This window comes from Scomber japonicus, chromosome 21, assembly GCF_027409825.1.
Source record: "Scomber japonicus isolate fScoJap1 chromosome 21, fScoJap1.pri, whole genome shotgun sequence".
In the NCBI taxonomy this organism is placed as follows: Eukaryota; Metazoa; Chordata; class Actinopteri; order Scombriformes; family Scombridae; genus Scomber; species Scomber japonicus.
In genome coordinates, this window is record NC_070598.1 from 7616677 (window position 1) to 7632675 (window position 15999).

Consider the following 15999-nt stretch of genomic DNA (forward strand, 5'->3'; position numbering starts at 1 on the left):
CTTCAGCCAACTTATCAGCTGACATAACCTAACAAGCTTGAACCTGACCTTCCATCCTTAGTTGTGTCTCCACTGATGACTCATTACCAACCAATAGGAGCAGCTCTTGTGTTTCTCACTTTACCAGAACCTGCAGGATTTCGTCATTTCCAGCACAGTTTCCCTGTGTATACACAAACATTACCCACATTTTGGTTCTCCGCATCTAGATTATAGGTTGGATTAGATCCAATACCACTGCCCATTATTCTACGGTAAATGCCAGTAATCGTCACTGTAACATGAATGTTGATTATGTAAGACGGCTGAAGTTTTACTTTTAGTCAGAATGCAATCTTCAACTTCAAATAAAGGATTACAGTAAGAGTATTTCCAGTACGGTCGTAGTTGTCTGACATCACTGGTTGCCGCTGTTTACCCAGCAACTGGGATGGAGTTAAACAAACAAATGATTAAGAGAAATAGACAAATGCCTGGCTTTGTAAGAATTTGCCATGGGAGATGTTTTTGAGGTTTGCTTGGGGGGGGGGGGGGGGGGGGGGGGCAGGGTTAGAGCAATAATCTGTACACAACTAACAAGCAGGTCAGATGGTTCATATTAAGTTGTGCCATTGAAAGAAAAAGTTTTGCATCAGTGCATTGGGGTCTTGAGGAATTTAATCTCTTAAATGTCTATTATTCTTTTTGCCTTGTAATGGGAAAATTATATTTACTTAGATCAATTTGTTACAATCTCATTTAAAACCATATTACAACAGCAAAAATGAAGTTCTGTGTTAACAGCGATAAGGGACTTCATGTTACAAATACCACATTTGGTCTCAACTGTATGCCTGCATCATCACAGTAGCAGATATGATTCATTCCACGCTTCTCTTAATTTGTTTTTAGGGCTTGCCGTCTTGCATATCAGACGCTATGACACAGACTCTGTCTGTGGTGATGTAACGCTAGCTAGGTGACTACTCTGCATATGTTGATTTAAAGGGAACGGTTCGTGGCAGCCTACGGGAACAGAAACACTTATCGACTGGGTGACTGTATGTCTGTCTGCACCCCTTTGCTTCAGGCCCATGCACTTTTATCACAGCGTTTTATTACTGTTTGCTGAAATGCTTATTCACGTGTTGACAGCAGATTGGGCAGGTTTTTTTATTTGATGATTTCATTTACAGTATATTTCCTGACGTAGCCAACAGCTGATTTAAAGGGGACGCGACATGTTTTTCTGTCATAAATTTCAGATGTCTGGGTTAATCATTGGCAATGTTCCAAAGCTTTGTTTACAATGCTACCTCAACTTCCTGATGATGTTTGTTGTTTGTTGTTTGATTGTTCAAGCTCACCCAAAAAAGCTCACCCTCATTCTTTATTCACAGTTGTACAATACAATACAGTTGCTGAGTCCAAGACAAATTTCCCTAAGTGGGTCAATAAAGTATATTTTATTGTATTGTGTTGTAACCCAAAATATTCTCGTCTACCCTTGCTTTGTATCTAAATTCTTCTGTTTTTATCCTTAGATGAACCATCTAGTCCCAGTACTGACCAGGACAGCGCACACATTCCTGCCTCAGCTGTGATATCTGGAGCACCCATCATCACCACCATCCCGCCCAGCCCCCCTTCTCCATGCCCTCTCATTCGTCGCCAGCTGTCACATGACCAAGGTTTTTTGTTGTTTTTTTTTCTTTCATATTATGACAGTAAAGTCAATAACTGAATTTAACATTACAGGTGACTGACAGTTTCAAATAATAATATGACCCTCTCTTAATAGATTCTCTCCGTCTCACAATTATTGAGTCAGATTCTGGTACTAAAACTGAGCGGTCCAAGTCCTATGATGAAGGCCTGGATAACTACCGGGAAGAAAGCAGAGGGTAGGTTGTACTCACAATGGAGTGATTGCAGTGGAAGTATAAAAGACTGTTTGGGGGAGTTAAAAAATTAATGAAGCTGCAATTTTGAAGTATTTTTCTTGTCATCTCTCTTTCATTTAGGAGGTCCTTAATACCTGGTCTCAAAAGTCTGAGGAAGGTGAGTACAATCTGCATTTTTAATCAAACATAAGTATGCTTGCCAGCTCAGTGCCAGCTGTGCTCACCTGCCACATGCCTCGTTTATCTGCATTTCCTACTTTGAGGTTTTTCAGCTCATTAGTTCACACCCAGAAGATAAAAGTCCTCCTCTTGAAGTTTGAATATATTATCGAAAATAGGAGCAGCTCTCTCTAACCCTTTTACTTTAACAGACTAAATCGGTCTTTTTGGTAAATAATAGATTTTTTTAGGGTGTGGTTTCCATAATTTAAAATAAACTGTGCCAAATATTCACAGATTCACCATTTCTTTTAATATTTTAATTTCTTTTCCAAGTGTTTTCTAAGTTTCGTGTCATTTTCTAATGTGCCACAGGCGACAGACCGGTCGTCAGAAGACTCGGGCTCAAGGAGAGATTCTTCATCAGACGTCTTCTGTGACGCCACCAAGGAGGGTTTGCTGCATTTCAAGCATCTTAATACAGAAAAGGGCAAGGTGTGTAGTGTCTAAAGCCTCACATATAACTCACACCTGAACATCTGTGTATACACTGATAGACCTGACAGATAATGTATTTTTAAAGCGAATACTAATATTGATATTCTCTAAGAACAGATCCCTTTGATTTGTGGTTTCTAAAGAACTGTGACCAAAATGCAAACAATGTGCTTGTGACAGTGTTTCTAAATGACCTGAAACCTAATTTGGCATCCCAGACCTGCAATTTCTTGTTACTGATTAGCCAACACATACACCGATATATCCACAAGGAGCTATTATAAAAAAAGCAGATTTATTGGTTTAGTGCTTCCACACTCATATAAGTTAGGAAGTATAATGTGACCTACTGACTAACTTGGTTTTCTAAACATTAGCAGGGCTGCCCTTGTTTTGCAGAGAATTTGTTTTATTTACCTCCTGTGTGTTTCACTTGTTTGACCAGTTTGACCTCGTTGTATGAGGTCACATATTGTCCTCAAGGCATCCTCAAGGCAGTGATTATGTGTTATGATGGAAACAATAGAAACATTTCTGACCTGCAAGTTGTCACAGTCACAGTTAATTCCTTACCTGTTCATCGTGACCTGTTTCCACAGCGCGTCGGAGGTGGAATGCGCCCCTGGAAACAGATGTACGCCGTGTTGCGAGGCCACTACCTCTGTCTGTATAAAGACAAAAAGGAGGGGCAGGCTCATGCCAACTGTCAAGCAGTAGACGAGCCCCTGCCAATCAGCATCAAGGCCTGTCTGATTGACATCTCCTACAGCGACACGAAGCGAAAGAACGTGCTGCGGCTGACCACGTCAGACTGCGACTACCTGTTCCAGGCTGAGGACCGAGAGGACATGCTGGCCTGGATCAGAGTCATACAGGAGAGCAGCAACCTGGATGAGGAGGCAAGAATCACACATTCATAACTGTTGAGGCAGAAAATAGGCACAAAACATTTAGCCTCATGTATTTCAGTAATGGTTTGAAAAAATTATTTCACTTGTCAGCTCAGCCTCAGGCTCTTTATGCAGGTCACTGTCCACAGGGACATCCTCTGTTATAGTGTAACATCACCTACTGTACAATAGGCTATTGTCCATTTCATTGTCTGGTGTGTCCTCTTGACCTCCTCACATTGAAGTCATGGCCCACTTTGCTTGAGCAAGATGTTTTTTAAGCATCTTGTTGAACCCTTTCCATTTTATTTCTGTCACAGTGCAGCACTTCTCTGATGACAAGTTGTTGGCAGCTGTAATACTAATATTTCCTAATTGTTTTGAGTCCCCCTAATACCCATAATACGACTACTGGCACTGCTAAATGTGTTATGTGATCATCTGCTGATTTCCAACAGCAGGACTTGAAGCTCCACAGTGTGATGTTCTAAAAGAGTTGAACAGATTATAGCTTCTCATACAGGAATTTAAGGGTGTTTATTGTGCAAATGATTAACCTACTCATGCATTCATAAAGTTAAAATGTGCACTAAAGAGGTTTTGCTGAATCTGACCTGGAACCTAACAGAAAAGGTACGAAAAGGTTAGGATAAGAGCACTAAAATGTTGCAGGAGGTGCATCAAGTGTTGATTTAGTTAATTTTCTGTTGATTAACATTTTCCATTGCTATTCACATTAAGACCTATCACAAATGTAACATTATTGAGCATATAATGAGAAAATATAGTGGGTGTATCAATATGAATATGCTTACTAGACTGTGTCCTAGGCGGGTCTCCCACCACTCGAAATTGAATCCTGTGTTTCCTCTCTTTTTCATACTACGACATTCCAATGGTCTTACCTGTGTCACCTAATAGCAGCAGGTTATATAAAGATCCGTTATAGCCTGTTTGGGGGGGGGTGAGGAGAGCTGCTGCATCTTATATTTTAACCACCAGTCTTTTGTGTCTTCTGTCCATTCTGCTCTGCTCCCCTTTCCTTCCTCCCCCCACTTTTTTTCCCCTTTCTTTTTTTAGAACGCAGCCTTTACCAGCCATGACCTCATCAGCCGGAAGATCAAGGAGTACAACACCTTAATGAGGTAAGGGTGAAACGGAGACAGGAGGGGAGGTCCTCACACTTTTGGAGAACTTGACACAGTGCTGCAAAGGGGTTAGATCTGAGTGGATATCTTCCAGCTCTTCTTCAAGTTCATTTTCTGCTTATGTGTGTGTCTTTACCAGCCCAACGGGCAGCAAGACAGAGCCTTCGCCCAAACCGTCACGGCAGTCGCTAAGTATCAGACAGACCCTGCTGGGAGGAAAAGGAGAGACCAAAGCAGTGAGTCCACACTCGCCCAAACCGGAGCAGGAGAGAAAGAATATGCACAAAGGTAGGAAAGTGAAAAAAAATGTGTCTGATACAATTTTGCTACTTCAAAGCTCTCGAACTGCATTAAATCTTTCTTATATATTTTCATGGTATGTTACACTCTGCACAGATGACACCAGCCCTCCCAAGGATAAAGGGACATGGAGGAAGGGCATCCCGGGGCTGATGAGGAAACCTTTCGAGAAGAAGCCATCTCCTGGAGTCACGTTTGGAGTGAGACTGGATGACTGTCCTCCTGCACAGACTAACAAGGTTTTTGCTGATTTGATTTGTAATTAAACACAAACAATATTAAGTAGATTTCTGCAGATAAAATATAAAATCCAGCAGGGTTTTTATGTATGTTGCTGCTAATTTTTATTGCTATTTGCTCTGGATTTGGCCTTTATTGTGAGAGCTAAACATTTTTTGTATTTCTGTGTTTGTAGTTTGTGCCTTTGATTGTGGAGGTGTGTTGTAAGCTGGTGGAGGACAGAGGGCTGGAGTACACAGGCATCTACAGAGTCCCTGGAAACAACGCAGCGATCTCTAACATGCAGGAGGAGCTCAACAACAAGGGCATGAATGACATCGATATCCAGGATGATGTGAGTGGCCACTTAATCGATCCACTGTTGCTTGAATTAAACTCTGAGGTGGAGTTTCACATTCTCAGGTGTTGCCCTTTAATGTGTTTGGGACAAATGCAGCTGTGTGCAAGGCTGAATGATCTTTAAAGCCTGTTTATTTGTCATTGCAATCTTTAAATCCATATTTCAGAGCTACAGCGCTCTTAGAAATGTGACAAAATATTCGTGTGAGCCCAAAATGGTCTCACATGTTGAGTAGAAGTCCACATTTTTTGCACATTTTCTCATCATGCTCTAATATTATGTTTTGCAGAAATGGAGGGATCTCAACGTGATCAGCAGTTTACTGAAGTCCTTCTTCAGAAAGCTTCCAGAGCCATTGTTCACAAATGGTAAGTTGTTGTTATAAGGGTCCTGCACCCCATCTACTGGCCAAAAATGAGAACTACACCCATGCAGCATGTTGACTGTGCCTTACAGCTTTTGCTTTAAATTGTTAATTTTTACCTGCAGATAAGTACACAGAGTTCATAGAGGCCAACAGAATAGATGGTCCAGTGGAGAGACTGAAAGTGCTCAAGAGGCTGGTGAGTTTCTTTGTAATTTCTTTTTCATGTTAATCCAACGTGTGTCTACATGATTTGTAATATGTCTGTTTCTGTTCTATCTCCTTACAGCTTCATGAGTTGCCTGATCATCATTATGAAACCCTCAAGTTTCTGTCAGCTCATCTAAAAACTGTCGCTGACAACTCAGAGAAGAATAAGGTATGTGACATAATGTTTTCTTTTTTATCAGACTTTGGTTTCGAGTATATTGCAAATGCATAATTAAAACTTGTTTTCTTGTGTTGTAGATGGAACCAAGGAACCTGGCCATCGTGTTTGGTCCAACTCTGGTGCGCACCACAGAGGACAACATGACCCATATGGTGACTCATATGCCCGACCAGTACAAAATAGTAGAGACCCTCATTCAAAATGTGAGTAACAGATTTTTAAGTGTTCCCTTCATGGGTTTTCTTGAAAATTTAACCAATTTTTCAAAAGTAAAATACAAAACTTAATTTTTTTTTGTGCTGTTTTTCTAGTATGACTGGTTTTTCACTGAAGATGGCAACGGAGAACCAGTGGTGGGTACAGGCATCACTGCCATAAGATTCTTTATATTTGGCTCTCTGTTGACCTTAAAGACGCCCTCCAGACAAGCTTTAATTAAGGCTTGTGTCTTAAATGGTTTTATCCACAAAAAGTTTAATTACCTAGTTGAAAATCCTTCTTTTGCCGAGAATCTATGAAACAGAGAAAAAGGGAAGCAGAGAAACTTTCCACTTTCAACAGATGAATATAAAAACAGTCTTCTAGTGTCAGTGTCAGAAATTTAAGACCAAATTCTCTCAATGTGACTGATGCTACGATGCACATCTACAAACAAACCTTTCAGAATACGTCATGAAATGACTCAGAGTACACTGGCCGGCATGATATTTTGTAATTGCAGTGTTTTGAACAAAGTTTAGGTTATTGTATTTAAACTATCTTTCAAATGCAGTCTCAGTGACTCTTGATGTGTTAACTTTGTGCTCCTACAGACTATGTCCCATGAAGAGAGCGCAGTGGAGTCTCAGCCTGTTCCCAACATCGACCACCTGCTCACCAACATCGGTCGCACGGGAACATCGCAGGGTGAAGTATCAGGTAACACGCTGCCTTTGGCAGACCAGCTCTGTGGTGGGTTAACCTTTCTCTAACCTTTCTGCTGCTGAGCACTGTGGTCAAGGAGGGACCGGTGTGTGTGTCTGTGTGTGTGAACTAGAAACAAATGTTGATGATAATGCTGCTTCTTCCCTAGGCTTCCCCTTTGCTTCTTTGGCTGTTGCCATCAGATAGAAATGTCTATGGCTAACCATGACTCCAAATGCCTGTGTGGGTTTCAGTGGGCAATTTATTTACATCCCTGAAACTTGAAGGGATGCAATAAATTGTGAAGCTACTTCATTTGCTTAAGAGATCTACCCTCCCCCAGTATTTGTTAATTACACTTGATAAACTTAGATGCCCTTTTCCTTTTTTAATCATCCCTCTGCCCTTTTTAATACCCCTTTTTTGATCAAACTCTCCCCCTTTATCCTGCCTACTGTTGCACTAATACGGCATGTTCTTTCCCACATCAGAAAATAGATGTTTTTACAGTGAAAGGCGACCTCTGATTCCTCTGTCTCTAGTGAGGCTCTGTCGGGTGTCCTAAAGGCTTTCCCAGCATTCACACATACTGATCTTGACACAGGCCAAGTGGGAGGAGTCTATCACACCGTGATGTCACTGATGGATTCTATAATGTCCGTGATGGACAGCTGGAACTGTAGGAAGAAGGAGGATTGTTGCCCCCAGTGTAGCTGCCTAGTCTGCAGGAACCCGCAGTTCTTATAAGCGCAAGAAATGCCAAAGAGAAAGAAAAAAAAAAAGCAGTAAAACAAAGAAACCGTGACGAAAAAGGGAAGCGAAACGGCTACACGGTACTGTACGGTGTCCGGTGTTGTGGGTTTTCTATCAGAACATACCTTACACAGGCCGGTGCTACTGTCTGAAAGGCTCTCCGCTGTCTCTCCTCAATGTCTCGCAAGCTTGCCAACAGGAGAGATAGCATGGTATGGTTTCTACGTCACCAGTCAGTGTGCACTTGCATATCGTGCCATCATCTGTATTGCAAGGGGTGTATAGGGGGGCTCGGCTATGTCACACAAACACACAAGAACAAATTTTAGCTAGAAACGAAGGATGATAGAAGTAGATGTGATTTACAGAGCAGGTGAGGACTTACTATACTGTAGGTGTTTCTCTTTCTCATGTAGTGTCCTCTCTTTTCATATAGCTAGCCCCTCTGTGACTCCCCTGTCACTTCTCTTTTGTTTTTTTTGTTGTTTTTTTTCCTCCATAGCCGTCTCTGTCATCACCGTGTCACTGTTGTCATGGCAGCTCATGTCACTACATATTGCAACGTCGCCACTGCTTCGTCAGTTCAGCTGAACGGCATCGTCCAATATAGAAAGAGACCTAGAGTTTTTGTACCACTGATTGTGTTTTGGTATCTTTTTTGTTACATAAAAAAACACTTCTTGATGAAAAAAGAACATCTGAGTGTCAAATTGACAACTGAGGTATCATATTGACAGTTGACAAAAATTAAAACCAGCAAACTTAGCCTTTTTTGTTTTATATATAGATGTTGCTGCATTTGTTTTTCATTTATAAATAAGAAAATATTCGACACAGGGATCATGTCTACAAAGATAAATATCCCAACCAACAAGTATTCTGTGTGTTTCCAAAGCTATTATTCCTCTGTGTCATTGACCTGGGTGACATGTTCCTTCACAAGAATATTACAAATATGGTGATTTGTTTCGAAACAGCTCCGAAGACTAATAATGTTCACATTTTCATTCTCTAGAGAGTAGTTCTGACTTGCTGTGCTACATAACAACACCTCATTTTTGCCTTTTTTGGATAGTGAACAGTCAGGAAACAAATGGAGAAAGAGATTGGTATGACATACAACAAAAGTATCTAGCTTGGATCGAGTCAGGGACGTTGACCGCTAATGAGGCGATCCAGTGTTCTTTTTACAGTATGTACAAGTTCTTTGAGAAATTTACGATGGAAATAGAAAGTTAGGAGGTTGTGATATGTTGCAACACCGAAAACATGATTACTGTTATTAGTCTTTGGAGCCCAAAACACTTTGTGGTGAAGAAACATGTCACCCAGTGCAACAGTTTGGCTCACCAACGTGTTTTTAATCATTTTTGGGCAACATCGGAGGTCTACAACACAGAGGAATACAATATGTCAGGCTTTGGATACATACACGGTATTGTAAGAAAATCAGTTAATTGCTCGTCTGGCTCTTCTCATGTTGACGATAAGAAAAATATTTATCCTTGTACTTAAACAAAGTTAGTCAGTTGCCGTTCTTGTTTTGCATGGCATACTACTCACTCTCTTCCGTGCATTTATGTGTCCATTGCCAAAGTTGCACTCAGTATCACTCAGAAAGATTGGGAGTTGTTGATAACATCTTTTGTGTCAAATAGCTTTAAGATATGACATCTCTGTGGGTTTTTTACACGACTACACAGTTTCTGTTTAGCCTGTCTATACATTTATTTTACTTGGACTCGATGTTTTGGGAAAGAACGCTCTCCATGCCCTGATGTAGATGTGGACCTGAGTGTAACATAGAGCTCATCTGTCTTTGTGTGCAGCATGGCCCGTTGTCTGTTCATGTACTGTATGTGTATGTGTGTGTGTCACCAGTCTTGTCTGCTCTGTATTTTCACACTCCACATAATCCCTCTCATCAACATGGTTCTCTTTTCCTTTTTTTTCTCCCTAATTCATTTCCCCGTGTTGCACTTCCTGCAGTAGATGTAGATAGTAGATATTTAAAATCATCTAACATGTTTTTCTGTTTTTCTCTTTTACCTACAGATTCACCGACTAGTGACTCAGCTAAGTCAAAGGTGAGTGTGCGAACCAAGCGTCAACCCTCTCAGGGCCACTGGTAGTGTAGGATGACAGGAGGTAGGTGACCAGCAGAGGAAGCCTCTAATCGAGAACTTAGGTTGTTTCACCCTAAAAACACAATTTAAAAACATTCTTCATTTACCTCTAGTGGTATCTACACTGTAAACTTTCAGTTAGTTACGGTTACATGTGCTTGAGATGTTTATTTCCACCCCAAAACAATGGAGGTGCATTGTAGTACTCACAGCATTGATAAAGTACATTTACAATAAATCAGCAGCATTATCTCCCTTCAGAAACAATGTCCCAGTAAAGCTCTTTATACACAGTGTGATTTTAAACTTTACCAGATTACATTTTTAGCATTCAAACCAAAACAGTGATCGCCCAAATATAAGCTGTCTGTCAGAAATTAAGGAGAAAATTGTCATGATGTCATTGCCACGGCAACCCTTATCCTCATCAAAATTCGGCATTATCACAGGATACATTGACAGACACAACATACACATATGTTTTAAACTCTTTTTTAAGAAGTGGTCAAAGCTTCTTTTTTCACTGTTTTTAAACTTTCAAAACATGAGAGTGATGCAGATTGGGAGAGAAATTAAGAGCTGTTGCAGTTTTCTTTCTATTTATATCACAGTCACATGATTGCACAATCTGAAATAGCTTTAACTGTTATTGCACAGTGTGTAGTTATAGTGTGTAGTCCAAAATAACACACTAACCCCACCCTGTAAACACTGTTTATTGAAATTACTGTTCATAAAACCCTAACTGGGACATTATTTCTAGTAACAGATGATTGTGTTTGATTGTAGTTAAGATTCATTTTTCATTGTTGTGAATGCTACAAACAAAAATCCATTCACACACATTGTTTTAGGGTGGAAGCAGAAATCTCCTAGACAACTAAAACTATCTGCATGGCTACAAAATACTCAAGATTAAGTGAGACAATCTGTTGTTTGCGATGTGGGTGAATTGAGGTTTTGCTGTGAACAGTCTACAAAATAAAACCTACTGTACATCCGTTGAGCCGCAGCCTTTCATGTCAAAGGTCACTAATGCCTTTAAAACTCTGCTTTGTGACACATTAAACTAAATACTTGTGGCTGAGAAGCTCAGGATTATACAGTTGTTTGTGATGAGATGTTAGGGATAAATGAACCTGAATGTGTCAGTAGCAAAAGCAGGTGCCTTCACATCACTGCACTGCTGCTGTCTGGCTGCTTTTTTTTATTTAGAGCTCAGGCTCCTGCAGGGATTCATCAGTTCATGCTGTGCTACTGCTTCTTGCTTCTGCTTTAAGGCTGGCATGGATTCAATAATGTGCTCCCTTGTTAATGACACACCTCTTAATGTTCCTCTCTCTGTCCACTTTTTTGGTTTGTGGTGCTTCTCGGGAGCAGGTTGAGTACAGACTTAAGTTTTCAGAAAGCAGTGAAGGGTTCTTTTTTTCTCTGATGTGCTCTTTGTGACTCTCAGCTTCATAAATCCTCATTTTGGTACTTTTTGTTTTGCTCACTCTCCCTCTCTGCAGGGTTCCTGGGGCTCAGGGAAGGACCAGTGCAGTCGAGAGCTCCTGGTCTCCTCAATCTTTGCTGCAGCCAGCCGCAAAAGAAAGAAGTCAAAGGAGAAGCCGCAGCCTAGCAGCTCAGATGATGATCTGGATTCAGTTTTCCCCAAGAAGGAAATCCCTGGCCAGAAGCCGAACCATCACAGCCTGCAGACCGAGGCACAGAGCGAGACTCGTCCTAGCCCCAACACAAAACCCAACCCGAAGCAGCAAGTACGAGTAGAGGAGAGGAAAGAGAACGGGAGGACTGTTGAGCTGACACCTAAAGCCAAGAGAGATCATAGGAACTCCTCATTCCTGAAAGAGAAGACTCCGCCTAAACACCCCTCGCCTTCCCCCTCCCCATCCCCCAAAATCTCCTGCTCTCCCAACATCAAATACCAAAAAGCAACGGGGGGGAAGTCCTCCATGTCGGAACCCCCGTCCCAGCTGGATGAAAACACCTCAGACCTCGGGACCATGAGCTCCGGAGCATCAGTGCAGAGGTCACGGCCGAAAAAGTGGACAGGAGGAGTGTCCCCTGACCTGCCCGCAGGAGCATGCTTGGGACCAGGAGCAGGTGCGGGGGCGTCGGCCGGTGCAGAGGTGAGCTCCATCACCTCGGACTACTCCACCACTTCTTCCATCACCTTCTTGACTGGAGCGGAGTCGAACGCGCTCAGTCCAGAGCTGCAGGGTGGGGAGGAGGCAGACGACGAACGCAGCGAGCTCATCAGCGAGGGACGACCCATGGAGACGGACAGCGAGAGCGACTTCCCGGTTTTTGCCCCAGGAGGCGGCAGCAGTCAGTCCACGCCCTGCCCAGAGCAGAGTCAGGAAAAAAGTGAAGCAAAAGGTGGGGCAACTGAGGGGAGCACCACACCCAAACTGGAAGCAAGGCGCCTTTTTCCCTCACACAGAATGATCGAGTGCGACACCCTTTCCAGACGGTGGTCCCTAAGACAGAAAACCGATAGTGAATCATCAGTGGAAGGTGGCGTTGCCAGTGGGGAGCGCACTGAGGGTAGGGCGGAGTCTTCCACCCGACTGTCTCGAGTCCTGGAGGTGATGAAGAAGGGGCGGTCTACCAGCAGCCTCAGCTCATCTTCACGCAGCGAGTCGGAGCGTACCGAACCAGCCTGGCACCTTAAGATCACCGAGCGGCTCAAGTTCAGGTTACGCACATCTGCCGACGACATGTTCACCCAAAAGAGCCGTACCCCTGACGCTCGAGGTAAGAAGAAGAACATCCGGCGGAGGCACACCATGGGCGGGCAGAGGGATTTCGCAGAGCTGGCGGTCATCAACGACTGGAGAGAGCAAGGAGGAGTGGACCAGGCGGCCGAATTGTCGGCTCTGGACCGACTCAAACCCAGATGCTCCTCTCAAGACTTCTCCATCCGGGACTGGATCACCAGAGAGCGGTGCAAGGGCGGAAGCTCTGAGCCCAGCATCGAGGTCGCTCCCAAAGCCGTACCAGAGGACGACCACACAGAAGCCCAGAACGTACCTCCCGAAAGAGAGAGAGCCCCTCCCTCCGCCTCTCCGGGCGCTCAGCCGCTGACAGGGGAGCACGTTAATGGTAGCGGGCTGCAAAGCAAAAGCAAAGCCTCCCTCGGGGCGGACGCACACCCACACAAACTCTCTGGAGCACAAGTTGTCCGCTCACGGTTCTACCAGTATCTGTGAAACGGCAAGAAGTGGTCTTGTCTTGCATGTGTGCGAGGGCTTGGGTTGGGGGGGGGGGAATAAACATGAGAATGAATGCGTAATTGTACGAATGTGGGTATTTTAGCGAAGGTTACTGCACAATATTTTTTCTACAAAGTATACTTTATGTATCTACTGTACATACTGTGTATAGGCTCACTCGATTGTTACTGGAATAATGCTGAAGAGATGTTTTATGTAATTCCACTGACTTGTCGGCCGTACTGGAACAGACATGGAAAGAACAACGGGACTTCCTCCTAATGCAAGAATGTGACTTTGCTGTTGATATGTGACGATGTTAATAGGACAGACATGAACTCTGTGGAATGTTTTACAGCACTAATAAATTGACTATTACTGAAGAATCCGTTAGCGACTCTGCAGGAGGAAGCTTTTTTTTTTTTTTTTTTAAAGGAATCATTCAGTTCTTCCTATTATAAGCGGTATGAAGAATGTATAACTCTTTCGTATTTGGACTAACACTAGTTGCTTGTGACAGTATCGTCATTTTCAAAACAATATGTATGTGTTTTATTTTGTTTTTTTTGCCTGTACTTGAAGTATGTTGATATAATCGAGGGCTGCTTTCTGAGCTGCGTGCTGTGGAAAGTTTGTGTTGTTTTTTTTTTTGTTTTTTTTTTTCACAGCACAGTCACAACAGCCAGATATTAGCTTGAGGGATTGGAGGATTATTATAGTTTTATCAAATAAAGACTGAAAAACATAATGAAATGCTGATACTATAGTATGTAATGCTTGGTACAGTAGTTTTTATTTCCAAACTGTGTCCAGTTATAGTCCAAAAAAAGTAAGTTTTTACATATGTGTGAATTGTTTTTATCACAAAATAGAAAAAAAGTGCCTCTTTTTTTTCTTTTTTAAAACTGTTTTTACCAACAGTTGTCAAGATAAGAAGGAAATTTTAAAAAAAAATACATTTTTCAAAGATCATAATCTCACAGGCATTCCAGAGATTTCCCTTTGTTTTGGGGTCCTTTCTGTTTTATTCTTTAGTTTCTCACCGCGACATCAGAGCATTGAAATGTACATCAGTGTCTTTTTCATTGTAGTTTTATGTCATTTTTACCCTCCCCATCTGTATTTTACAAGTGCAGTAAACTGCATGGGCGCTTAAAACCTGGGAGACAAAAAAAACTTGTCTTTGAAACTGCACGAGACAATGTTTTCTGAACAGTCAACATCTCGCCTGTGTACAGCAGAACATGGGTGCAATGCCCTCCCTCAACAAACACTGGAAATAAATAATCTTTATTAGATTGTCGTGTCTGTTTGGTCTCATTGTTTTATATTACTAATCACAGCTGAGAAGAATAATAGACATCAAAATAATTTATTCCTAATTAATATTAATGACATATTCTCCCTTTAACTAATAAGGAGCCACAAAGTAAGTTACTTGCTAAATTAACCCAAATTTAAAATGCAAGTAAACTAAATATTAGAAAGGGTTAAAGTGTGGGCTCTCTGAAAGTTGACAGCTGTTTGTGATGTCAACTATAAAATCATATAACTTTAACTTACCACAACATACATATCGTTACTTTTAATTGAGCGTTTTTTAAATTGTAGTATTGCTGCTTTTACTGGAGTATTAATTAACATGAATACATCAGTCAAGGTCTTGCTGTATTCTTTCTTGGTGATTTTAATAATACGCTGAGCTAGTAGACAACCTCTTAGATGTGGGTTACAGCTTCTCACAAACATGAATTACAAGTCTATAAAATAACCCTTTTCTGTTACACATTAAACCTTAAATACTGTTCAGGTCAAATTTCACCCATTTTTGTTAACATTACAGAAGAGACAACCACAAACTGTTTCTAAAGTGACCCAGATGATGCAAAAACTGAATTATTTCAACATGTAGCTGATACATGGAGAGTGTTCGAGGTTATGTTGGATCTGTATTTATCCCAAACTGTTAAAATTCAGTTTTCCAGTTTTAAGTAACATAAGACTATAATTGTGAATCTTTTTACTCCATAAACAAAAAGTGTTAAACTTAAAGAATTGACTCTATGAATGCTCTGGCTAATGTTGAGATGAGCCAGATGAGTTAAAGTGGCTCCAAAACATCCACTATCCTGAAATAACATAACTAAACATTATTAATGTCATTATTTTAAGTACTTAATATATTATTATAGTTGTTATTTCCATGTGAAAGCAATTCATATACAATTATTTGACTAAGGATTTTGCTTAAGTCACAATTTACAAAGAAATGCCTAAAAAGGCCCCTGGTTAAATTACAGATAGATTCAAAAATTAATATCATTATTCTTAAAATAATATACTTTTTCTTAATTATATTGTGTCACTTCATCTAATAAAACACTCCTAAGTTTGTGTATGTGTGTGGGAATGTGCGCATGATGACAATTTGGCTAATGAGCTGCCTCGTGCTGCCAGAGTGACGTAACATGAACGAACTCCCAGCCTTTATTTTGACGGGTGAGCTCAAGACTCAGAGCCAGATTCTTTTCTACAGCTGCAGGACAGAGTGAAGACCTGCTCCTGCTGACATCGTCACACACCTGAGGTAGGTTTTTTTTGTCTTAATATTGATGGGAATTAGATTGAATTGCATAATTTGGGGGTAAATGTCTTGGTTTGTGTTTTATTGCAATATTAATATATATTGTTTTTAAATGATGCAGTTTTTTAAGGGGGACATACATGTTTGGTTTATACTCAATACTAAATTTGTATTTTTGTAATATAATATATAAAATTGTAAC

At 41.3% G+C, this 15999-nt stretch overlaps 1 protein-coding gene across 1 annotated transcript in view; it reads left to right on the forward strand.

Moving 5' to 3' along the window:
- Nucleotides 1-14155, forward strand: part of LOC128382246 (rho GTPase-activating protein 21) — a 45638-nt gene extending 31483 nt beyond the window's left edge. Inside the window, exons 8-24 of the mRNA XM_053342237.1 lie at nucleotides 1524-1670; nucleotides 1781-1883; nucleotides 2004-2040; nucleotides 2418-2537; nucleotides 3140-3439; nucleotides 4511-4575; nucleotides 4718-4866; nucleotides 4975-5117; nucleotides 5294-5452; nucleotides 5748-5826; nucleotides 5948-6021; nucleotides 6112-6201; nucleotides 6291-6416; nucleotides 6525-6566; nucleotides 7026-7131; nucleotides 9925-9956; nucleotides 11507-14155. Coding sequence (XP_053198212.1) covers nucleotides 1524-1670; nucleotides 1781-1883; nucleotides 2004-2040; nucleotides 2418-2537; nucleotides 3140-3439; nucleotides 4511-4575; nucleotides 4718-4866; nucleotides 4975-5117; nucleotides 5294-5452; nucleotides 5748-5826; nucleotides 5948-6021; nucleotides 6112-6201; nucleotides 6291-6416; nucleotides 6525-6566; nucleotides 7026-7131; nucleotides 9925-9956; nucleotides 11507-13210 — 3476 coding nt within the window. The 3' untranslated portion in view covers nucleotides 13211-14155. The remainder of the gene's footprint in view (nucleotides 1-1523; nucleotides 1671-1780; nucleotides 1884-2003; nucleotides 2041-2417; nucleotides 2538-3139; nucleotides 3440-4510; nucleotides 4576-4717; nucleotides 4867-4974; nucleotides 5118-5293; nucleotides 5453-5747; nucleotides 5827-5947; nucleotides 6022-6111; nucleotides 6202-6290; nucleotides 6417-6524; nucleotides 6567-7025; nucleotides 7132-9924; nucleotides 9957-11506) is intronic.
- Nucleotides 14156-15999: the final 1844 nt, after the last annotated feature.